Below are 25,191 nucleotides of genomic sequence, written 5' to 3' on the forward strand. Positions count from 1 at the left end.
ACACAACCTCAGCCCAAGATATCCAGTCCAACCATTTTTTTGGTTTGTCACTGATGAAGCACCTTAAATACATTTCCACTCTGCGATTTACTACTTTCGTTTGACCATCTATTTGAGGGTGATGAGAGGAGTTAAAATACAATTTAGTCCCACTAAGCTTAAACAATTTAGTCCAAAACTTACTTGTAAACGTAACATCTAGATCACACACCACCGTTTCTGGTAAACCATGAAGCTTAAAGATGTTGTCAAAAAATGCCCGAGCCACCAAAACAGTGGAATAAGGATGCGCTAATGGGATAAAGTGAGCATATTTAGAAAAACGATCTACAACCACAAACAAGACGGATTTACCATATGATAAAGGTAATCCATCAATAAAATCCATTGAAATATCAGCCCATATGTGAACAGAAACAAGTAAAGGTTGTAAAACACCGGCTGGATGTAGATGTTCAGATTTATGTCGTTGACATATGGTACAGGCGCGAACAAAATCTTGAACATACTGCTTCATCCCTTTCCAATTAAAATCAGCCGCCACTCATTTTAAAGTTTCTGATATACTTCATGCCCCTGGTTGTGAAGAGCAGACACAATAGTTTGGACAATAGAAGAATCAGGAAGAAGGAAAACCTGATTCTTGAAAAATAATAACCCATCATGCAGCTTCGAAGGTCCAATTGCTTCACCAGATTGGATCTGTTGTGCTAATTGTTGAAGTTCCAAGGAAGAAGCATTAAGGGAATGGATCTCATCAAAGAACTGTAGTTGAGGCATGGGAATAGTAGACAAGAAACCATCTTCCTCATTTTGACGTGATAAAGCATCAGCAACAATATTCTCACGGCCAACTCGGTATTCCCCCATCAAATCAAATCCCAAAAGTTTACTTAACCAATGCTGTTGTGGTGAAGTCCCAATACGCTGTTCAAGCAAGAATTTTAGGCTATAATGGTCCGTCCGAACCACAAAAGAATGACCCAATAAATAAGGACGCCAATGCCTCACTACCTTGGCCAACCCAATCAACTCTTTCTCATAAGCAGGTAAGCGATGATGGCGAATGGCAAACAAACGGCTAAAATATGCAATTGGGCGCCCATTTTGCTCTAGAACAGCCCCTAAACTAGTATCAGAAGCATCACATTCAATAACAAAAGGAACTGTAAAGTAAGGCAAAGCCAAAACTAGGGTTGTCGTCATAGCTAACTTCAATTTTTCAAAGGCAATGGTGGCATCAGCAGTCCAATGAAAAGAATTCTTTCTAAGCATGGCAGTTAAAGGAGCAGCAATACTACTATAATTTTGAACAATCTTGTAAACCATGCACAAATGGTGAAGATGCTTTGCCTAAGTACTACTGTAAATTAAGATATCATCAAAACAAACTAAGACAAATTTACACAAATATTGTTGAAACACATCATTCATCAATGCCTGAAAAGTAGAGGGGAAATTGATTAGCCCAAAAGGCATAACCAAAAATTCAAAATGGCCATAATGTGTTCGAAAGGCTGTTTTTGCAACATCATCTAGAGACATATGAATTTGATGATAGCCAGAGAGCGTAAGTCCAATTTAGTGAAATACTTGGCACTACGAAGTTCTTCCAATAATTCATCAATCATAGGAATAGGAAACTTATCCTTGACAGTTTTTGAATTCAAAGCTTTGTAATATACACAAAAATGCCAACTATCATCAGCCTTTTTAACCAATAACGCCGGAGAAGAAAATGGAGACTGATTTGGCCGAATAATGCCTTTGGCAAGCATGTTTGCACATTGCTTCTCAATTTCATCCTTTTGGAGATGAGGATAGCGGTAGGGTCAGACCACTATGGGATTAGTACCTGTCTTCAACACAATTTGATGATCACAAGAACGGGTAGGTGGTAACCTGCTGGGCTTTTAAAAAATATGGGTAAATTCTGCCAATAGTTTTTTAATTTGGATCTCTTTATCTAGATCATCCATAGTTTCTGTTTGATGAAATAAGGGAGTTGTAGACTCCTTATTGCCATGTAACTCTATAAATTGGCCAAAACTGAAAAACCTCATCCATAAGGCAGTAAAATCCCACTCAATGGGCCCCAAGGACTGAAGCCAATTAACTTCAAGCACTACACCAAAACAACCAAGAGAGAGTAATAAGAGATCCACGTGGAACAAGTTATTCTGTAGATAAAGTGGAACACCTATACAAAGACCAGAGAACACATCTTTTTGCCATTAGCCACTGTAACTTTGAGTTCATCTTTGGGTTGTATAGCCAAGCCTTATTTATCCAGCAAAGAAACATCCAGAAAGCTATGGGTACTTCCGGAATCTATCAACACCAACACCGGATAGCCCTTGATAAATCCTTTAATTTGCATAGTTTGAGATTGTTGCGCTTCTGTAATAGCATGAAGAGATATGGCATGTTCCACCATGTCCTCTAAATTCCCTGGTTTAGCAGTGTCGATAGTGAAGTCCTCCATGCCTTCTATCCAGAATAGCCTTTTACACCTATGCCCAGGAGAATAAGTTTCATCGCAATTATAACAGAGGTTCTTGGCTCTTTGCTCCTCCATCTCGGCTCTACTCAATCATTTAATGAATTGTGGTTTTGAGGAAGTAACCGCTGAGGTTCGGCTAACATTATAAGATGTCGTCGTTATGCCTGAAGTAAAAGATTTCTTCTCATTCCCTTTGCACTCATATAGACTAGCCAAACTCATGGCACTTGTCAGATCTGCCGGACAGTGCAATTCAACCTCCACTGCAATATACTCGTGAAGGCCACTTAAAAAAAAAAATTCACTTCTTGTTCAAAGGTCAAAGAACTAGCCCGTGCAAATAACTGTTCAAATTTGTGCTGGTAGTCTTTCACAGATCCAGTCTGCCTTAATTTTGCCAATTCACCCAATTTATAGCCATGAATAGAGGGTCCAAAGCAGAGATTGCACTGGGTTTTAAATTCCTCCCAAGACAACTGTGGACGATCCTTATCCAACTTTAGAAACCATAACTGAGCATCATCGTCCAAATGTATGGCCACCAAGGCAATCTTTTCTGTATCCGGGGTGCGTTGATGGCAGAAAAAATGTTCACAGCAACGAATCCAAGTTAAAGGTGTTGGGGAAAACCAAACACAAGAACACAATTATCTAAAGTAAGCAGCGAAAACAATTCCCCAAACTTGCAAGAACCTGTGAGGAGCAACAACAATAACAAATGGCAGCAACAAACACAAGGACACAGAGAATTATTTACGTGGGAAAACCCTCTCAATGTGAGAAGTAAAAACTCACGGGTTCAAGCCAGTCAATCAAGCTCCACTATAATCAAATGAAGTTACAAAAGAGTCTCAAAATACTGCACAAATTTGTGCAAACAACCAGCTAATACAACCAAGCAATAAAGCCTAACCAAAGAGAGAAAATCTCACAAAACAGGGCTGTTGTTCAGACACGATTTCTCTCTGCCAAAACCTCCAATAGGCGATCAGAACGAAGAACTATACGTCTAGGAACTTCTGTCAAAGTTTCAGCTTAATCCAACGGTTGAATAAGGAGAAATAACGATTTCTCTGCGGCTGGTTTGTGCAGAGTCACCAAAAACAGGACTTCTGTGCGAAGACAATATCTCCAACTTTGGACCTCCAATCGACAATCTGAACGGTCAGAACGAAGAGCACCGTGTTATGAACCTGCTGTAAAATTTTCAGCCTGATCCAACGGCGATCGAATCAGATATCGAAGGAATTAAGTAGCTGGTCAGGAGCTTCTTTCTTCTCTTACTTCCCCTTCTTTCTTTTTGATGTCTCTATGCGAAAATATACACACTAGGCTGCGAAAAAAATACTCCAATCTAGACTTCTCTCACCCACTCTTCTGACTTCTCACTCTCCTCAATTAAGTGTAGAAAATGAGCTTGAAAATTTAGACTTTTTGGACACATAGTTGGGAGTCCAACCCAACAAAAGGATCGCTATCCCCCTTGTAACGCGGAAATTCGAGTTTAGAAAATCTAGGGGCATAATTTTCATGTTCAGCATTGTCATCAACGGATTGACGCTCTCAAAAAGCACGATTATTAGTGTCAGAGCCTTCTGTTCTTGACGTTGCCACTTCTCAGGCAACCTCATGCAATTGGGTGAGAAGTTCTTGTTGTTCCCTTTCGCGGTTAGCTCGATCACTCGCCCGACCTTCCTTATATAAAGTCAGTAAGGCTTCAAATTGTTGCTGCAAACTTCATGATTGATCAGCCATCACTAACCTCCTTGATACCAATTTGTTACAGGCCCCACTTAAGAATCTAATAATGAGTCTATTTGCAGAAGAGTTGATGTCTGAGTTTATTGTTAAAACTGATTTTTTGGATTTCTTTCCTTGTTTACCTATTATGGAAAATATTTAAGAGCTCGTTAGAGAGAACCCTTTGATCTCATGCACTTAATTTTTGTGAAGAAAAAAACCAAGCCCTTCTTCATTTTCTCTATCCTTTAAATATTCAAACTTACATCAGAAATAAATAACTACTTAAGAATTGTCTCCTTACTAATAGCACACATTGTATACTAATTCAAACATATAACTGATACAACTATAACTGAAAATAATTAATTAATACATAATAAATTCTAATCCTATGCCTCTTGTATGTGATGAGTACCGAAGATTGTTGTTGCTACTTCTCCATATGTGATGAGAACAGAGTAATACTACTTACCAGTATCACACTATTTATAAACAATTTTTATCATTAATTAAAGTTTATTAAAAATTATAAAAAAAATTAAGTAAAGCTCACTCTTTCTTATGTTTCTCTGATACTAATCAATAGTAAAAAATACGTTAAAAAGTACGCTAACAGTGCATTCTCTAACACTTTTTGAAACACACTATCATGCTGAACATATATGTCTAATTATGATTTACTGAGAAAGTTTTTGAACCAATGTGCGGAGAGTTTGGGATATCTTTTCAAGCCATCTTTGAAATCCACAAAGACCAATCCGAATCGCACGGTATAGCCTGAGTCCCATTCCAAGTTATCCAGCAACGACCATACAAAATATCCCTTCACATTCACACCATCCCTTCATAAAAGTCAACAAAAACAAAAGAATTAACCAAAAATGTGTCTCCAGTTCCATTACTTAAGCAATTAAAAATTAATATTGTATGTAACTTCTATAATTTTCAATGCAGTCTAATGTAATTTTTGATAAAAAAAATTTAATTTTTAATTTCTTAACCAGTGCTCTAGAAGCACTTGTCAGCAAGACCTTAATTATTTTTAATGAAAAGGGAGAAAAACTCACTGTTATAAGTGAATTAGGAGAAGATAAGGGTATGTTAGTTATTAAAAGATAAGATTAGATTAGTTATTAGAAGAGTTATTAAAAGATAAGATTAGATTAGTTATTAGAAAATAATGATAGATTTAGTTGTTAAGAAATATGAGTTATAAATAAGACCCAAATGTAATCAAAGAAGATTATGAATAATACAATTTCATTAGAGTTTTCCTCTTTAACTCTCGTGTGAGATTAAGAGTGAGTGACGTTAGAAGAGAAGTTTATTTCTCTTTTAACACTCACCTTCCTTTTCTCCCCTTTTCCCATAACAGGTAAATGTAGAAAATATGAAGCACAAACATAGGAATAGTATTACAGTGAATGCATAAAACAAATCAATACATAGAAAGAGGTTTAGAGGCTCTTATGACAAACCATTACTTACTTGATTGCAGTTTCAAGATAATAAAGATGACGATATAAGTAATCAACCCTGTAAGTATCTATAAGGCTTTCTTCAAGTGATAGTGTTGGATCGCTGTATTCATCATAACCTATCAAACAATTTTGTTACATTTTCATTAGCTTTGTTGATATCAGTGATGCATATAATATATCTGAGAAAAGAAGAAAATAGTATGGCTGATGTATTACCATTTTCAGTAATGTAAATTACGGGGTTGTTGTAATACTTCTTGATGAAAAGCAATAGTTGTCGAAATCCTCGTGGATAAATGCATAACCAATCAGAAGCAGCCTGCATATAATTATATTATAAATAGCGTTCGCTTAATGTTTTCCACATAATCTTTTGTAGTAATAAAAAAGTACAAATGAAATGCATTGATATGTATGTAACTGTCAATGAAATGATGAAACACATACCATTGGACCAAGGGGCTTGCCATCATGCTGATCTGTCATTGAAAAATAAAAAACCATGCTTTCATGAATTCATGTATAATTCACAGTAACTACAGTAAGTTTGCTTTCAATTATGTTAGGCTAATCTTTAGAGATAAGGAAACTAGTGCAGACATATAAAAACTTGATAATTACTTGTAAAATTCACAAGACCATCAGTTTGTAGGGCTGGTCTAGCACCATGTTGATGAGGTGCATAGGCAGCATATGAGGATGAGTAGTAGTTTAGGCCCAGAAAATCAAACGACCCCTTAAGTTGCTTGGCTTCTTCTTTGGAGAACTTTGGTAACCGGTTTCCCACCAGAGATTGCATGCTTTTGGGATACTCACCTTTTGTGAGCGGATCCATGTACCTAACCCAAAATGCAAAATTGCAGATGCTATCAACAAGATATGCTGAAACACTTTTAATTTCAAAAAACCTTGAACATATGGCACATCACTCACTACATTTGGATCCAGCTGGTTAGACTTTATTGTGTTTCTTTTTAGTTCAAGTGGAATCAATTGAATTCATACGTAATTTACCTTCAATTTTATACAGGTTTCTGAGAAGACATATAGTTCGTATAAAACACACAAATCACTCCATATAAAAAGAGCATCCTCGCACCAATCTAAGAGGTATCATCTACTAATAGCGATCAAATGGGGGATACTTACAGTCACATTTAGATCACATAACTGCACAGATATATAATATTGTTCATTTGTTCCACAGTCTTCATACTAAATGGAGTGGTATACCAATAATCACGCCATGATCATATTTTCAAAAATTAATATTATATTTCTGTCAGTATTCCTTCCCTTTAAGAAATGAATAGTTGAGTATAACCTTTACCATCCAAACATGAAGTCAAGGCCTCGTCGTGCAGCATCATAATCTGATTTCTTTTCAGAGATTGGCACATACCAGTCAGAATTCAAGGTAATCCCAATTAAACCGTTTTGAGATGCCTGCATACACATGTTCAATTGTTTTGGTTATTTAATTAATAACAGCATTCGATTAGTTCATAGGAAAATAAAGCATGGTTCTTCCCCAAAAGAAATTATGCGTGGCTCTACTCTTCGACTCCTTTAAAAAAGTTCCAACTCTCATGCAAATGTTAATTAAATTTCAGGACATACACATTTATTGCAGAGTTTTAAAAGCTTTTTTTTTTTTTATTTAGAAAAGAAAATTTCAAGAATATAGAAAACCTGGTACTTGGTCTTATACAGTTTGGCAGCAGCAGCATGAGCAAGAAGCTGATAATGAGAAGTCAAATATGGTTCTGTTCCTGAATCACCGCCTGTGCAATTCCGTTTTAACCAATCAGAACATCGACCTGGTGCAAACCTGCCATTTGCGTAGCCATTCTTGCTCACACTCCTTGGTTCATTCAAAGTAATCCAATGTTTCACCCTATCACCAAATTCCTTGAAGCAAAGTTCAGCGTAGTCTCTAAAATCATCTCTGCATGTTCATATGAATTTTGTATGTTTATGAGTTAAAACTAGACTTCCTAAAAACTTCTCAATATTCACACACACACACCCACACAACACACACACACATTTAAGGTGGAAATTGGTGTCACTCACACAATGTGAGGGCTTAAAAAACCGCCATACTCATCCTCTAAGGCTTGGGGAACATCCCAATGAAAAATGGTCACATATGGTTGCAGACCTGCATTATTCACAATGATTATGTATAATTGACAATCGTATGGATATGATACCAATGCAACGTAATAGCTAAATAAATAAATATTAATGCATTGTGACCATTAGCCATTAACTCGTTGATAAGGTTGTTGTAATACTTTATTCCTTCATGGTTTACACCTGCACTAAGCTTTCCTTCTGCAAACATTGGTAAGGAATTGATAATGGTTACAATGAAACACCAACAAAGAAAACAATTATCCGAGCTGGAATATCAACAAAAATTTTTACTTACTTGGTAGAACTCGAGACCAAGAAACGGAGAATCTATAAGCATCCAAATTCATGTTCTTCATTATTCCAATATCTTCCTAAAATATGTGTACCAGTCTATCATGACTTAACTCATGTCTTTTTATATATTTGTATAAAAATTGCCTACTAATACCACAATTTGGACCATACCTTATACCGATGATATGAGTCGTCGGCTATATCTCCATTACCTCCATCTTTTATTTTTTCTGCATGCCATTTTGTTGATAAATAAGTAGAAAGTATACATGTAACTAAGTAATTTATAGTTGAATCACACGACATAGCTCATTTGATCCACGCTAACATATGCCAAAGTTGCATCCATAGACCCAAAATATATAGTGCAGAAGCAATCTAACAGAAGCTACTTTATGCTCAAAGTGATCCTTGAACATGATCCATCACTAAATATATCATATGAGGAAAGCTACTAAGTTGCACAAAAGTGAAGAGAACTTGCAGGATCTCACATACAGAAAGAGGGTACCTCTTCCAACTCTGCTATTCAAGGCAAAGAACCTAGAATAATAAAACACATACTATTTTATTGGAAAATCGTTCATGAACAATTAAAGGTTATTTTTTTATTTCCGAGAATATTTTTAAAACATATGCATACAAATAGATAAAAAAATATGTATATAAATATTAATCTTTAAAAATTTAGAGAAAAATATTAAATTTAAACAATTAGTAAGGATAAGATTTCATTAAAAAATGTTTATTATATTTTAATAAAAATAACTATTTTTATATACTTAAATTTTAAAAACAATATATTTTTTTTAAATTACATATATCTTTTGACAAAGTTCTTCTTCCTCCAACAAGAGAGAAAGAGAGATACCAGGGTACTTATGAGTGAAGGTATCCCATATACTTGGTCCTCTTCCACCTTCCCTAGCAGCACCTTCATACTATAAATTCAAAAAACATGAACCCCTAAACTGATATTAAGAACAATAACCAAATTAAAAGATAGTTCAAATTAATAATAATAAGATATAAAATGTAACCTGGTATGCTGAGGATGCTGTCCCGAAAATAAAGCCCTGCGGGAAACTGCTTCGGTTGAGATACGAAACGACAACCTGGGAATGAGTAACGGCGATGGACAAGGTCACAAAATGAGAGAAAACGAAAAACAGCGGAAACATGTTGAAACTCAAGGCCATCATTATAATTGACGAAATACAGTTAAGGTAAGTGATTGTGCTCTATCACTTATCGCTTCGCATTATCTAGTTTTATTGTCAATTGGAGTAAAAAAAGAGTGCTTGTCGTTTATTTCGGGAAATTTTTATTATGAAGATCTTCGTTCCGTTTTGTTTCGATCCGAAAACATGGATAAGGCGAAGATCACTTTTTGACGCGTTCGAATTTCGAACTTCTCTCAGCAACTTGAATCAGAGTTTCCACTACCAAATACCAATCAATGATTGTCCAATGTCATCAGTGACTACACTTTCTTTTTTCTTTTAACCATCTATGGTTCTTTTTAATTATATTACGATTACTTTGAGAATTAGGAGAAAAGTATAATGGCAATACTTATTCATATTTTTATTTTTTATTTTTTTAACTAATATCTTAACTAAATTTATTAGGTTTTTATTAAATTAAATATTGATTTTGTTAATGTTAATTTTAGGGTTTTAAAATATAAAAGTAATACACATTTACTTTTGAATAATATTAATCCAGGAATAAAACAGCAACCTTCGAAGGCTTTTGAATAATATTAGTAATACGCATTTTTTTCTTCAATATAGATTTATGCATAAAATCATATTAAATTCGATGCATTTATTATTTTAATTTAAACCTGACTAAGAATTTTTATTAAGAATATAGCTTTAAAGTTCATTTTTTGTTGAATATTTTTTTAGTTTCTATTTTTATTTTTTTTTATAATATGGTTTAATTTTTAATATTTGTAATATATAATCACTTTTTACTAATGTGATATGTACAAACTTTGTTTCAAGTGTGCGCGCATACAAGCCCATGTATACAAACGTATTCAGAAGAAGTAGGATAAGAAAGTGGCAGAGTGCCTACATTGTTTAGTAGGAAAAAAAAATAATGAAATTAAAAAATATGTTGAAAAATTAAAAGAAAAAATAAGTTAGAAAAGTAAATCTAATACAGGTAAGTGAGACCAATCTATAAATTGAACTCAAGTATGATCGAAAAAATTTTACATTAAATAAATTTTTTTTTTACTAATATACAAATAATAAATGCCTATAATTTAATTATCTTAATATTTAAATTAAAATTAATATCTAAATCTATTTATATAATTGCTCATTATTTATTATTATAAATCTTCTCAGTATCTTAAATCCCTATGCACCTCAGTCTAACATAACATTTAACCTAGTTATAGTATTAGATAATTAACACTTAACGGTGCAACACAGAGTTTTAAACATTCTTAAATTGCCTTCAATATTATTTCTTATTATTAACATTTTTTTTAAAATGTTTCACATTTATTTAAACTTTGTATACGTTTTTGTTCGAAACTTCAGTTTGATTTCACTTTCTTATTACTTTATTTGCTTTTTATTCGATTTCTTGTTTATTCTTATTTGTGTTTTTCTTAATGTTATTAGAAGTAGCTCAAAACAGGGTAGTTTGAATAGTGATTCAAAAATGTAAAGCAAAAGTAAAGACCAATGCACCAAAAATTGATACAAAAGTTAGATGAATAATGTTAGTAAGAAATTATTTAATATATTTTTATAATATATTTTATTAATTAAAATTTATTAAAAATTATAAAATTATGTGGGTTTTATTTTTTTTCACTTCTAAATTAATATTTTTTTCTGGTATTAAACAACAGTCTATGAGAAGTACAGGTGAGCACCAGAGACAAATGAAATGCCAGAGACCTATTTCTTTTCTTTTGTTTCTAATTTTAATTTTTTTCATTTAAAATAAGTTGACTTAAATCTCCTTCAAATAAAATATATTTTTTTCCTTAAAATTTTAGTGTACAATTCTAGTATATATTGTTTCTAACAAAAAGTTAGAATGTATTAACAAATCTCATGTTTAAAAATTTAAGGTACACATATATGTTAATATAAATGTTTAAAGAATAAAGTATAAACAAAAAAACATTTATATTAAAAGAATCAAAATTAAAATTGTAAAAACGTGCAAGGATGGAATGTAAATATTTAAAATTAGAAATTAATTTTTTTACAATTTTAATTATTTTAGATTCAATCCTCACACATTCTTAATTGTTAAAGTTAAGCTCTTCACCATAGATTTTATGTAATAATTAACGATAATATGACAAAGGTATAACGTGACTTTGAATTGTATAATAGCAAAGGAAAATAAATAGTTAAATATCTTAGAATGATGCTTCCAAAATTCGAATTATGAGTCATGGTATATTTATATACTATGACCAACCATACTTGAATATATCATTACTTATTTTGAATAAAAACTCTAATTATTGAAACCGAAATTGCGTCTTTATTCGAACTTCTCTGATAATCAAAATGATACATGAAGCATCATACTTTTATTTATGGCAGTTGTTACAAGGCACTTGTTATTACAACTTGCACTTGGAATGAACTAAACACAGTTGAGCTTAGTTCTAATTCCTTTTGAGAAAGTTCTTGTACCATAGAGCAGAAAGCTTGGGATACCTTTTCAACCCATCCTTGTAATCTATGTAGTTCAATCCAAAGCGAACAGTGTAGCCAGCAAAAAATTCATAATCGTCCAAAAATGACCATGCAAAATATCCCCTCACGTTCACGCCAGCCCTATATATTTTTATTCAAATCAAGCCAATAGTTTCAAAACTCATATTTTGTGTATATATCATAAAATAATGACAAGCTCTTTTGGAGATATACAACAACACTTACTTAATTGCTTCTCGAAGATAATAGAAATGGCGATAGTAGTAATCAATTCTGTAAATATCCATAAGAGCTTCTTCCACGGAAAGGGTTGGATCATTGAATTCATTCATACCTGCAAGTTAAATTAATGAGGTCTACAATACAAAATGTAATAATACATATTATTTTAAGCCTTGATCAAGTGTTTATCACTTACAAAAATTACACATTTTGTCATGAATTATGTCAATATACTATGGATTTATACGATATATTTGTTCAATATACATTCTCATTCTTTTTTGTCTGAATTTAAATTTCAGTAGCATTCATGAAAAATGAATGCGTGCGTATTTACCATTTTCAGTGATGTAAATCACAGGATTGTTGTATTTGTGTTTTGTATATATCAAAAGGTCGCGAAGTCCCCTTGGCCAAAAGTACATCCAAGTTGAAGCAGCCTGCATATAATTATAAACAGATATTTGTTATAATATTTTATCAAACGGATTCAACTTGGAACACAACAACGATTTTAGGTGGCACGCACGTACCCTTAGACCTAAGGGTCTCCCATTGCGTTCATCTGCAATTGCAAAAATAAAGACAAATCATTATCAGATTTAACATATGTACGTATTACCTAACACACGTCATAAAAAAATGTGTATTATCAAATAAAAACTACACAAGTAAGAGAATCTCAAATTTAAATTGCTTAAAACATTTTAAACAAATAAATTACTTAAATTTATAACTCAATCATTCTCTATATTTTTGAATTGAGCTTAGATTGAAAATATGAATATGGGTAATAGATAAATAGATGGATAGTCCTTACATGAAGTATTGGTGAGAGAATCTGTCATGTAACTGGGTCTGGCGTTGCTTTGGCGAGGTAAACCATTAACATAATTAGAGGAGTAATAGTTTATGCCAATAAAATCATATGAACCATTCACTTGCGTGGCTTGCCATTTAGAGAACTTGGGCAATCGACTTCCCACCAGGGCTCGCATGTTTGTAGAATAGTCCCCTGTTGTTAATGGTTCCATAAACCTTCAACAATCAAACAAATTACAAATCAATAATCTTTATGTACCTCTTTGGTCCGTGACCATGAGCTCTGTGATTAGAGTTTTATGATTAGAGAAATTAGTTATTTAAATTGTAAAATGTAAAAGAAATGGTGTATCTCTAGAGAATTCATATAAAAATTATAAAAATAAAATTTAAGCAACTCAAATTAACATAGTAACACCCCTAGAGATACTCTTAATAACTTCTCATAATTAACATGTCTAAAAATCTCAAACATGGGACAATGGCTAGTGGCTTTGGCATTTCTTAATCTAGTGCTGGTGGTCAAAAACAGGCCCAGCCAATAAAAACCTTCACCAAGATTCCTATCAACAAATGAAGGACCACACAAAATAAGTAATGCCCAAAGGCCCTGTAAGCTTGATGAATGTGGTTGGAAACCGTTTAATGAGAAGCAATGACAATGTCTATTTTGAATAATACTGATATTTTTATATTTGTGAGTGTTGTTATTCTATTTATTTGATGATAGAAAGAGGAGCACTTACCATCCATACTGAAAGTCAAGCGCCCGTTTGGCAGCCTTTTCATCGGATGTGCTGTTCTCTGCGAGTGGCATGTACCAGTTACTTACTAATGTTATTCCTATCTTTCCCTTCTGTTGTGCCTGTATTCATTATTTTTAAAATAATCAATATTTTAAACATGTCAATCTATTTTCTTCATAACTGGGGTGTATAAATTATTTTTCTTTTATACAAAAAAATTTATTTTTATTATTAACTGAGAAGTTTACCTAAACTTGTTCAAAGAAGTGTTTACAGTTTAGTATGATTTGAAAAAATCATTCAATAAGAACCAAAAATTGAATAGAATCACAATATTAAATTTGATTTTTTTTAGTTTTTACTCTTTTAAATAAGTTCGGTAGTTTAAGGTTTACTTTTGAGTATTTTACAAGTTAATTCTGTCTCTACTTGCACCTGAAGTGTTGCATGCATACCACAGAACAATTAGGATATGTTTAGTAGACAAAACTGAATAACCAGATAAAATTTCTCTATTTTACCTTATTTTCAATGTTTAGTTAACCAATTTAACATAATAAATTAATTAGTTATATGGACTTGTCCTATTCTTTTCTCTAATATAAATTTTATCTTGCTTTTATTCCATTCTTATTCAACTCTCGTTTCATATTATTTCCTATTCTACTGTGTACATTAAACCGAGCCTTAATGTTCAAATGTAACAAATATTAAAGGGTTATCATCAAAAGTTAACAAAATAACGAACCTGATATTTAGTCTTATAAACATGAACAGCTTCTGCATGAGCAAGAAGTTGATTGTGTGCAACGATATAAGGTTCTGTCCCAGAATTACCACCAAGGCATTGTGGATCGGAACATCGACCCGGTGCTGTATTCCCCACTGCATAGCCACCTTGGCTGAATAACCATGGCTCATTCAAAGTAACCCAAAGCTTCACCCTATCTCCAAATTCCTTGAAGCAGATATCCACATAGTCTCGAAAATCATCTCTGAAAAATTAACATGGAAGTTCAAGAAATTACAATCATATCTACATTTTGAATTTGCTAGGTAAACATTAATTAATAAGCTAAAGTATAAAATGGACACTTACACTACACGAGAACTTAAGAAACCACCATATTCATCGTCCAAAGCTTGAGGAAGGTCCCAATGAAAAAGAGTCACAAATGGTTGTATACCTATAATTAATTCGAGGACATGTAACATTTTTGTTATCAACAATTTGATAAATAAAATACTAAAATGTAAAGTGTAAAAAATAGGGTTTGTATTGTGAGTTGTAACCATTAGCTAATAGCTCGTTGATGAGGTTGTTGTAATACTTGATTCCTTCTTGATTGATACCCCCACTTAGCTTTCCTTCTGTTGATACACAATTAATAATAATTAAAAAAAGAGAGTAAAATTATTGACACAAAACATCCAACCAGATAAAAATGAGTCTTGGATGGTCATTGATCAAACTTACTTGGCAATATTCTAGGCCAAGAGATTGAGAATCTGTATGAATCAAAATTCATATCCTTCATAATCCCAACATCTTCCTATAACATATTGACAACAACATATACACTATTATTTTGCACAGAAAATCAAAATGAAATGCTGTGAAAACTACGTACTGTAAGAAGTCTAATAAATACTTAGTTTAGTTCTAATTTAGTTGAAATCACTTGATAGATGAATTTCGTTGCTAATTATTGATTTTTCAATTGATAATTTGAGCACAATTCTCTATAACTGTATTTTAAAAATGCAAGCAGATTGCACGAAAAAAGGCATGGGCAATAAACAAGTTTATTTTAAAATAGAAAAGGGACTTACAATCACTTTTATTATTGGGATTGTTTATAGTGTGTCATAAATACATAACAAAGTCTAAAATACTTTTTATTAAAAACAAAAAAAAATCATTTAATGTTTACTTTTTTTAAGTAATTTAAAATGTTTTTAAGGTTATTTTTAGTGCTTTCATACCATGTGTCTATCGATATATGCATGTCTTTGTTTGGTAATATATTGGAGCAAACAATACCTTGTAGTGGTGATATTGATCAACGGCCACGTCTCCAGTGGTTCCATCCCTTACCTTTTCTGTCAAATCATACATGCTTAAGTGTAAATAATACATTACACAATTTAATATCAAAAACCAACCTCAATTTTTAAGCCTTTTTCAAACTCAATTTGATTTTAATTTTATATTTTAATATACCATATTAATAAATAATAATAATTATAATAATAATAATAATGTATTTTGATCTAAATAATTTACTTTCATAATTTCCTCTACAATTTTAAAATAACTATGAACTCATTAATTAAGTAGCGGTCAACTATCTAAATTTAAATAAACTAGTAGCTTGAATAGTTTTGATCAGATTCTTAAAAATAAAGTTCAGTTTTGAGAGCAAGAGCTCAGCAAGCTATGATGTAAATAAAGAAGAATAAATATTATTTGATGTTTAATAAAAAGAGAAGTATAAAATTTGAATATAACTTAGCAATTATCACATGAACAAGAGAATTCATTAAATCTCATGATTTTTAAATTTGTAGAAGTCACGTCCTCCTTTTATTTTTGGGTTAAAATTTTTTGTCCTCCTTTTATTTTTGGGTTAAAATTTTTTGTCCTCCTTTTATATACGACTTTTGCAACCATCCTTGCAAATTGCAATTTAACATTTAACTGTAAATTTGTGTGATGTATATTACCATAATAGCTCGTTTTTTAATTTATAGTTTTACTTAACAAATAATGCTTAGCATAGAATATGTAATTTTTGAAAAATAATATATGCATCTGGTATTCCCATAGACAGAGAGAGAGAGATACCTGGATGATTATGGGTAAAGGTATCCCATATACTTGGTCCTCTACCACCTTCATTTGCAGCACCTTCGAACTACATAATGCACAACAAAAACCATGTAATAACGGGATTATGCAGAAAGAAAACTCATTCTTACACTTAAAATATATGAAATAACTCATTAAAGAAAATAAAATTTGCTTTTTCAATTAATTAGAAATTTTTTAAAACAATTGAAACAAGGATGGATTTATAGGGGGGCAAGGGTGAGTTCTCATACAAATAAGACTTAGATTAGATATGAACCACTAAATGAAATAAAAAAATTAAAATACATAATAATGTGATTATTTTTTATATTTTAGCTAAATTTAAAATATGTGTAATGTATTAAAAATATTTTTAAAATTATTTAACTTTTCTCCATTTATTAACTATGGATCCGTCCATGAAGTTCCGTTTGGAAAAAAAAAAGAATGACAATAAATGAAATAAAAAAAATTTGTTTTTAGATGAGTAATAATAATAATAATAATAATAATAATAATATTTCCTTCTTGCTTAGATAAATTAAAATGACAGCAAAAGACAATTATTAAATCATATTAATAATAAACATAAAGAATTAAATTAATATTTAAATTTTATTTTTTATCATAATTTTTTATTAAAAATTTTTATATAATTTTTCATATTATAATTATATTAATATTTTAAAATATAAAAGAAAAAAACCCTCCCTTCCATAAAACTCCCATGCTCCCTTCCTTTTTCCTTCCTTATTCACATTCTTCTAAATTAAAAAAGGAAAAAAGGAATATTTTGTAATGGGACCTACAGAAAGATTTGTATCCTGTATTTTTCTAATGTCTTACAGGATCCCAACAGAAAAATAAATAAATAAATAAAAATCCGTACTGTTTTCTCTCCTGTCTCAGTACTATCCAAACACACCAATTTTTAAAATGTTGGGAAGGAAAGTAAGGAAAAGAAAGTCTTTCTTATAAAACACCTTCAATTCAAAATCTTAAAATAATGAATATACAGGTTTATCTCTTTATCTACCTTTAATTTATCTCTGTCTCACATTATGTGAGACTTTATTTACACTTATTTCAACATAAAAGATATATTTAAGCCATTTTGATATACATAACTAGAAATTAATGATATAGAGCATGTAAAGAGGGGTCTCAAAATTATGAAGCAACTTTTCTTGGTAGGCTTGGTTTGTGGGCAACAAAATGTGTTATGTAAGATAGGAAGAGTTACGTGTGAATATATATATATATATATATATATATATATATATATTGATGAAGAGAGAGAGACCTGATAGGCTGAGGATCCTGCCCCAAAGATGAAGCCATGAGGGAAACTGCTACGGTTGAGCGAAGCAGTGGCATCAAGAAGAGGCGAAAATGGAAGTGAATCTGTGACTGTGAATGAGAAAACGATGAGAAAAGGAAGAATGGGAAGAAGGAAATGGCCCTTGAATGCCATAACTAAGTGTGTCAGAGTGCTGTGCTCTTCACTGCACATCAGTAATGATCCTTGCCATTCATTTTATAGACCATTGCTACCCCACTGCATGTGCTCCTTTCAATCATAATAGTAAGACAAGGACAATCATTTTCACGTCTCAGGTACATGCGAGATTCGGACTCCAATCTCACCAATTCAAATATTATCATTTCTTCTTCTTTTTTTATATTCTTTTCTTATCAGTTTAAATTAATCTAACATCTCTCGTTTATAACTTTTATTATTATAATAAAAAATTAATAAAATTTACATTACTTTTTATAATTGAGAGAGTTTAGTATTTATTGTTTTATGTGAAATAATTTTTATACTTAATTTTTTATTAATAGATACTAAAACTAGTAATTTAATTAAAAATGATTTAATAACTTCTAATCTTTAAAAAATTATAATTATTAATCTAATAAAAGTATAGAATAATTTTTTATATTTATGGAGTATTGTAGTGAACACCTAAAAATTATTATTATTATTATTATTATTATTATTATTATTATTATTATTATTTAAAATTTAAGCTTAAAAACCAAGGTTAACTTTATGCATTCAAAAACACATTTAATACTAGGGTCCATTCTTCTAAAGTATGATGATGCAATAAAGGATAAAGTAGCTGATGTCTTGATTGGTGTAATATTTTAATCACAATTTATTTTGACTCTATATTATATTTTATAAATTATTACATGATCATTTCTCAAGGAAACTTGTACAGTATATTCTATCTCTCACGTTTGTTTAACAAGCTTATTTTGAACATTCGATATTCATACATGAAAAAAAAAATCATTAAAAATTATATTTAACTAGCTATTTCTAACGAAAATAGTTTTAAAAAAACTTATTTCTATATATTAAAGTTGAAAAATGAGGTTTGAGAATGTTTGTTCTTTCTTGTAATACGATTCTGACTAACAGAGATAGCAAAAGAACATTTTTATTTAATGAAATTTAGAAATAAAGCTTCATAATATTTATATAGGCAATGTGAAATTTTGTAATATTTATAAGCAATGCTTTTTAATCATCTTTCTTTTTTCATGGGTACTTTCTAATAACTGTTTTTTATGCGTGATTGTCTTCAATCGCTGCTATTCATTATCTATAACTGCTTATGATCGTTGATGATTGTGACTTCCCAATAACTGTTGTTACCTACGATCATTTATTCATGCCTACAATCTTTTCTTCGTGTCTATGACCTTTAATTAGTGGTAACCGTTTTAAACTTTGTTTGAGCTTTGTGATTGTTTGTCATATTTTCTTACCTCTTGGACTCCACTTTGTATCTTGGCCTTAGAATAAATTTTTTGTTATATTTTGATAATTGTGAGAAAAATTGTTGAAAACTCTCGTAAACTTAGAATAATTTTTCTGACATCCTTTATTTTTGACTAATTCTAAAAAGAAATTAGAATCACATTCAGTCTCGTGAACTTAGAATAATTTTTTCATCGAATTCTATTTTTCGATCAATTCTAAGGAAGATCTGGGAGCTTATTTAATTTTGTGAACTTAGAATAATTTCTATTTTTTGACCAATTTTGGAAGAAATCTGGAAGTTCATTCAATCTCATGCTTATTTTTTTGACCAATTCTGAAAGAAATCTAGGAGTTTATTCAGTTTCATGGACTTATAATAATTTTCTTGTTAGTTTTAATTTTTTGACCAATTATAGGAGACATATGAGAGTACATTTAGTTTCGTGAACTTAAAATAATTTCTATCAATTCCTATTTTTTGACTAATTTTGGCTTTCTTCATTCTAAAGGCTTAAAAATCTTCAGAAACTCATCGAAAAGTCATCTTCTTTTTGACATCTCATGACCCTTCAAAACTATTCAAAATGTAGTCATCTTCTCGATAAATAATGAGTCTCTCTTCATGATGCTCCAAAAACTAGTTGAGATGTAGTCTTTTAGGCACAGAAAGACTCTTCTCCAAACCCTTAAAAACTCTTCAAAAAGTAGCTTCTTTTATAAGATTTTAGAACTTGGACATTTTTCAAAAGTCTATACATGGTCTATCAACGTATGGAAAACCTAAAGTTCTTTGATTTTAGTTAAAAGATATGCTATATTATTGGTCATATATTTTTCCTTAAAGAAAAAACATAATATATTTTTTTACCACAAAAGTTTTGATAAGAACCTCTGTAACTTAGAAATTTTTGTTTTTTTCCAAACAGTGGATTAACTATTAAAAATAGAAGAAAGCAAAATTATGCAATGGTTAGTTATTATTTAACGGTGTTTTTATCGAACGTTATTTGCTTTAATCCAAACGTTATTTAACCTCATTAGTGGACTAACTACTGCTATTCAAAATTAGAACAGTAATGTTCATTCTTTCCTTCTCGTTGTTAACAAGATTGCCTTTGATAAAAAAAAAAAGAAAAAAAAAAGCCAGTTTTATTTTAGAAAACGGGATATTCCCAAGTTTCTTTTAATAAATTTTCATTTTTCAATTTCATTTATATAATTTTTTTCGACTATTTTTTTGTCGGAATTATGTTTTAAGAAAGAAAAAATATTCGACAGACGGTGGGAACAATTGATCACGAACCGAGGACAATGTTAATAATGACAGTACTTTTCATTTGCCAGCTCTATTGATTTTGTCCAAATATGATTTGTGTTAAAAATTAGAAATAAAACGAGGATAATCGAATAAATGCGCTATCTTTAATTGGTAAAAAAATAAATTAAAGGCATAAAAAGTATTTTATACTCTGTAACAATGAATAATTATAATTTTTTATCTATTAATAATAAAATTAATTAGTTTATTTAAAAAAATATACACATTTTTTAATTTTTAAAATATTAAAAAATCACAAATCCTCACTATAAAAAGAATATTTAATTTTTCTTTAAATTTAAAAGTATCATAACAGACACTTTGCTTCGTTGTCTTATTAGTTTTACTTGTTTGTATGTTTTTAACTTTTTATTATTATATATTTAATATTCTTAATAAATAAATAATATGAGATAAAAGTTTTGTTGCTAAATAAAAATTTTATTTTTCTCTGAAATTTCCGTTAATACTATTTAACATAAATAACAATTATTCAATAATATTAATAATATAATATAAATACTGGATATATAAATTAAAATATTAAATGTATTGTAAACTCATACATCATACAAGATATAAAATCTAATTTTCTTAAATAATTAAAAAGACAAAATTAATTCTTTTTATCGTAGAAACAATATATTCACTCATTCGATCATTTCGATGTATGTCTATGTTATAGTAACAATAAATATACTTTTAATTCTGATATGTCAATGAATTTTTATTTTATTTTTAAAAATATTTTTTTATTTTAACCTTTACCTTTTTATAATTTTTTCTTTTTAAGTTATAACGCTGATGTGATAGAATAAAAAAATTACACATGACAATATCTTAATAAACCAGATTAACATTAGGGATTAAAACAGTAGAGAATAAAATAAAAAAATTATTTAAAGAGAGAAAATTAGAAATTTTTAAAATGTAAAGATAAACGATAATAATAATAATAATAACAATAATAATAATAACAGACAATGTAAGTTAATGATGAATTCAATTATTTAGAGGTTGAAAAGAAAAGGCAATTATTTGAGGTTCAAATTAGATCCATACAGAGCATGCGCCAAAAATACAACGAAGACATCACAGTCCTCATCACAAGAGTATCATCCATGCTGGTGCAGTGGCTCCCACGACATCTACCAGTGTTTTGTTTTCTCAAGAAACAATCGAGTTTTATGGTCAATATCTCAGTTGAGTTGATTACTCTGGCTCAGAGATTATCAAAAGTTCAAAACAGTGCACAAAGTTACATCCACCTTTTCTTTAGCTAAGCTATTATTCAGTCCACAATTATTTGTAATACTTTGTTTCCTTGCATGGAATATTGAAAAGACAATCAAATGAAGATAATCCAATAACTTTGTTATGTTTGATTCATTAAAACTAAACTAAAGAATACTGTTCATTATAAGAGATCCAAAGATAATATTTATTTTTCTTTACAATTTTTTTAACTTACGTTTAAGTGGCACCTCTCTCCATGATTTTCACTGAAATTTAACATAATTTTTAATAATAAAATCAATTTAAATAATATTATATAAAGATAAAAGTATTATGTCATGATATCTAAAAATATAAAAAAATTATTAATCTCAGTCTTTAGAGTTGAAAATAAACAGCTAATAATAATAAAATTTTATTAAAAAAAGTATTTATTATACTTTTATAGTTTTAATATAATAATTATGTATTTTTTTATAAAAACTTTCTATTTATAAATATTTAAACTCAGTTTTAAGGGCAGAAGTTGACAAAATCTTTAAAAAATAAATAAAATTTAACATTTTTTCAGGTTACATAATTTAATTAAATGTACTTTATAAAAAATAAAGAATATTATAAATAAGTGTTTATCATATGTCATTAAATATACATAAAAAAAATATTCCTTTCATTATAAAACTACCATATGTGGAATCTACATCCATTCTAATGATGGCAAAAACTGAACATTTAAATTTATTTTTACTTAAGAAAAAATAAACTCATTTAAACTAAGATAGAGAAAAAAAAATACACATAAATAAATTTTGCACCTTTTTTTTTTAACCTTTAGTTCTCTTTCCTCCTCCTCTCATATCAAATTTCTCTCTTCTTTATCGAGCTTACTCTTTTTCACTTATGTCTAAGTTTTCTTTTCCTCTCTTCACCTTTATCTTCACCTTTATACTCATCTTCCTTTTTTCTTTCACCATCTTCACCCATTTCTAGTTCTTTTTTCTTCTCATGTCGAGCCCTCTCTCATTCCTTTCACGAGAAAGTAACAATTTTTTCATTTTTTTTAAGTGAGTCTATCTTTATTTAAACAAAAATAAAAATAAATGTTGATTCTGTCACAACTGAATTTAAATCCATTATTTTGAATTAAGTTAAAACTAAAAGTGTTATTCTAACATAATAAAAAGTAGATAATTTTTTAAATTGAAAATTATCTTTTTAATTATATTACAATATTTATTTTTAAACTTTATTCAAATCTTAAATAATCATATAATATATTTTAATTAATTCTTTATTTAATAATATTTGCATAATACATAAAAATAAAATTTGTGTGGTACCATTGTTTAAGAAATTTTTTTTACTCTTTTTATGTCTTTTTTCTTAACTTTCATTTTCTATTTTAATACTCTTTTCTCTACTTCTATATTCAAACTTCTAATTTTTTTTTCTGTGTCTAACTCCTCTTTTTCTTTTCCAACGCCCTCTTCACCACCTTTACTCCAACCTCTACCCAACTCCCCCTTTCTCTCCCACTCTATTACTAACTTATTTCTTCTTCTCCTTACTCTTATCTCCACCTTATACTTAAATGAGTCTATTTTTATTTAATCAAAAATAAAAATAAATGTTAGTTTTCACCACAATTAGATTAGATCTAGATATAGTATTTTAAACTAAATTAACACTAAAGTGTTACTCTGCACAAAAATAAATAATAAAAAATAGATAATTTTTTTAATTCAAAATTATTACAATATTTATTTTTAAAATTTATTAAATCTTAAATAATTGTATAATATATTTTGATTATTTATTAATTTAATAATATTTATATAATACATAAAAAAAATTTGTGGTACTAATGTTTAAGAAAATTGAAGTCGTTTAAACTAGGGTTAGGCAAAATTTGTGAGAGTATGAAACATGTTTTAAAAAATAATATTTCATAATTTATTTTAAAAATATATTATTTTGTGCTGAATATTTTAATTTTAAAAAATATTTTCTCTGAAAAATATTCTTAATCTAGAAAAATAAAACAAAATACAAAATTGCCGACAACACTTTGGGACCCGTGCGCCACTATGTCGACAGATGTGTCAGTTGACAGGTAAAGAATCTTTTTAAAATTGTGTTTGATGCAATGCTTTGAAACACCTCTCAAACTTTTATCCTACACGTGTAACATGAAACTCGCACGCTGTTTAACTGTGCTGGATAAGGGTATATTTGAATCGGTTTAGATTATTTCTAATTTAAAAAAGTATTTTAACCGTATATAAAAATTACATGCTGTTTATTTTAGTTTGATTTTAAATTATAAAGAAAGATTGAATTTAAATTAATTTTTATTATTAAATTATTATTTTTTAAAATTATATTTATTATTACATGATTTATAATATACTTTTAAATTTATAATAAATATTAATTTAAAAATTAAAATGACTTTATTAAAAATATAAAATAAGAGAATTATAATTAAAAATAAGATTTTGTTAATTTCAGCCTTTAAAGCTGAATTTAAACATTTATAAATGAAATTTTTTATAAAAAAATATATAATTATTATATTAAAGTTATAAAAATATAATAAATACTTCTCTTTATAAAGTTAAAAAAAATAAAAATATTATTGAGTTATATTTTAAACAATATTTTTAAATTAATCCTGTAATTGTTTTTTTAAAAGAGTAATTCCTTAAATATTGGAGAAGTCAATGCTGTAACTTTCAAAAGGAATAAATTAAAACATATCTCTTCACGTGTACTTGATCCGTTTTTCTACGATATCAATGAAACTATCATGAAATAACAAATAAAGGGTTAAGTGAAAAAGACTTTGAGATTGAAAGCTATAGCAGGAACAGCACTTGTGCCAACCTTTCTATTAAGGTTTACCAATAAAAGAGAAAAAAATGGCACAAGTCTTTGCTCTTGCTTTGACAATAACACACTCCGTCGCGTCTCTCTCTATTTGTTTTGTTTTTTACTGAAAATTAAAATGAACTCGTTAAGTATTACAAAATTTACAAAATAGTTATGTAAATTTGATTTAGGTTAAAAGTATGACCTAAGACCTTTTCAAATTTTTTATATACTTTTATTGAAATCTTAAACAGGAAATATGATTGTTAAACTTTTTGAGTATATTTTTATCTCTTAAAAATAAGTTATATTTTTATGTCAATTTTTAGTTTAATCAATTATTCAATTAAAATGCTTGTCTTAGATTCAATCATTAGAAGAACTCAGTTAAATGATAGTGTGACAAATTAGAATGTCACAATCATCACTTACGTATGGTAAAAAAATTGACTCGTTGACAATTTACACATGCA

The 25,191-nt window shown here is 29.4% G+C and overlaps 2 protein-coding genes across 3 annotated transcripts; both read right to left on the bottom strand.

Moving 5' to 3' along the window:
* Positions 1–4,790: 4,790 nt before the first annotated feature.
* On the bottom strand, positions 4,791–9,623 carry LOC113865248 (cyanogenic beta-glucosidase-like). Of its 2 annotated transcripts, none has more exons than XM_027499681.1 (13): positions 9,204–9,623; positions 9,035–9,104; positions 8,335–8,393; positions 8,165–8,240; positions 7,990–8,067; positions 7,804–7,891; positions 7,420–7,675; positions 7,058–7,173; positions 6,349–6,566; positions 6,175–6,206; positions 5,944–6,046; positions 5,735–5,843; positions 4,791–5,088 (listed from the first exon to the last, which is right to left on the bottom strand). In XM_027499681.1, exons 1-13 carry the CDS (start codon positions 9,363–9,365, stop codon positions 4,917–4,919), a joined length of 1,539 nt encoding a protein of 512 aa, XP_027355482.1. In that variant the 5' UTR covers positions 9,366–9,623; the 3' UTR covers positions 4,791–4,916. The 2 variants fall into 2 exon arrangements, with proteins under 2 accessions (XP_027355482.1, XP_027355483.1); XM_027499682.1 differs by having other exon boundaries at positions 4,792–5,088; positions 8,165–8,219.
* Positions 9,624–11,818: 2,195 nt separating this feature from the next.
* On the bottom strand, positions 11,819–18,037 carry LOC113865442 (non-cyanogenic beta-glucosidase-like). Its single transcript, XM_027499990.1, has 13 exons — positions 17,818–18,037; positions 16,509–16,578; positions 15,705–15,763; positions 15,138–15,213; positions 14,954–15,031; positions 14,760–14,847; positions 14,409–14,655; positions 13,661–13,779; positions 12,913–13,130; positions 12,626–12,657; positions 12,430–12,532; positions 12,096–12,204; positions 11,819–11,990 (listed from the first exon to the last, which is right to left on the bottom strand). The coding sequence occupies exons 1-13, from the start codon at positions 18,025–18,027 to the stop codon at positions 11,819–11,821; spliced, it is 1,581 nt and encodes a 526-aa protein (XP_027355791.1). The 5' UTR covers positions 18,028–18,037.
* Positions 18,038–25,191: the final 7,154 nt, after the last annotated feature.

The sequence above is a fragment of the Abrus precatorius genome, unplaced genomic scaffold, assembly GCF_003935025.1.
Source record: "Abrus precatorius isolate BTA unplaced genomic scaffold, Abrus_2018 Scaffold4, whole genome shotgun sequence".
In the NCBI taxonomy this organism is placed as follows: domain Eukaryota; kingdom Viridiplantae; phylum Streptophyta; class Magnoliopsida; order Fabales; family Fabaceae; genus Abrus; species Abrus precatorius.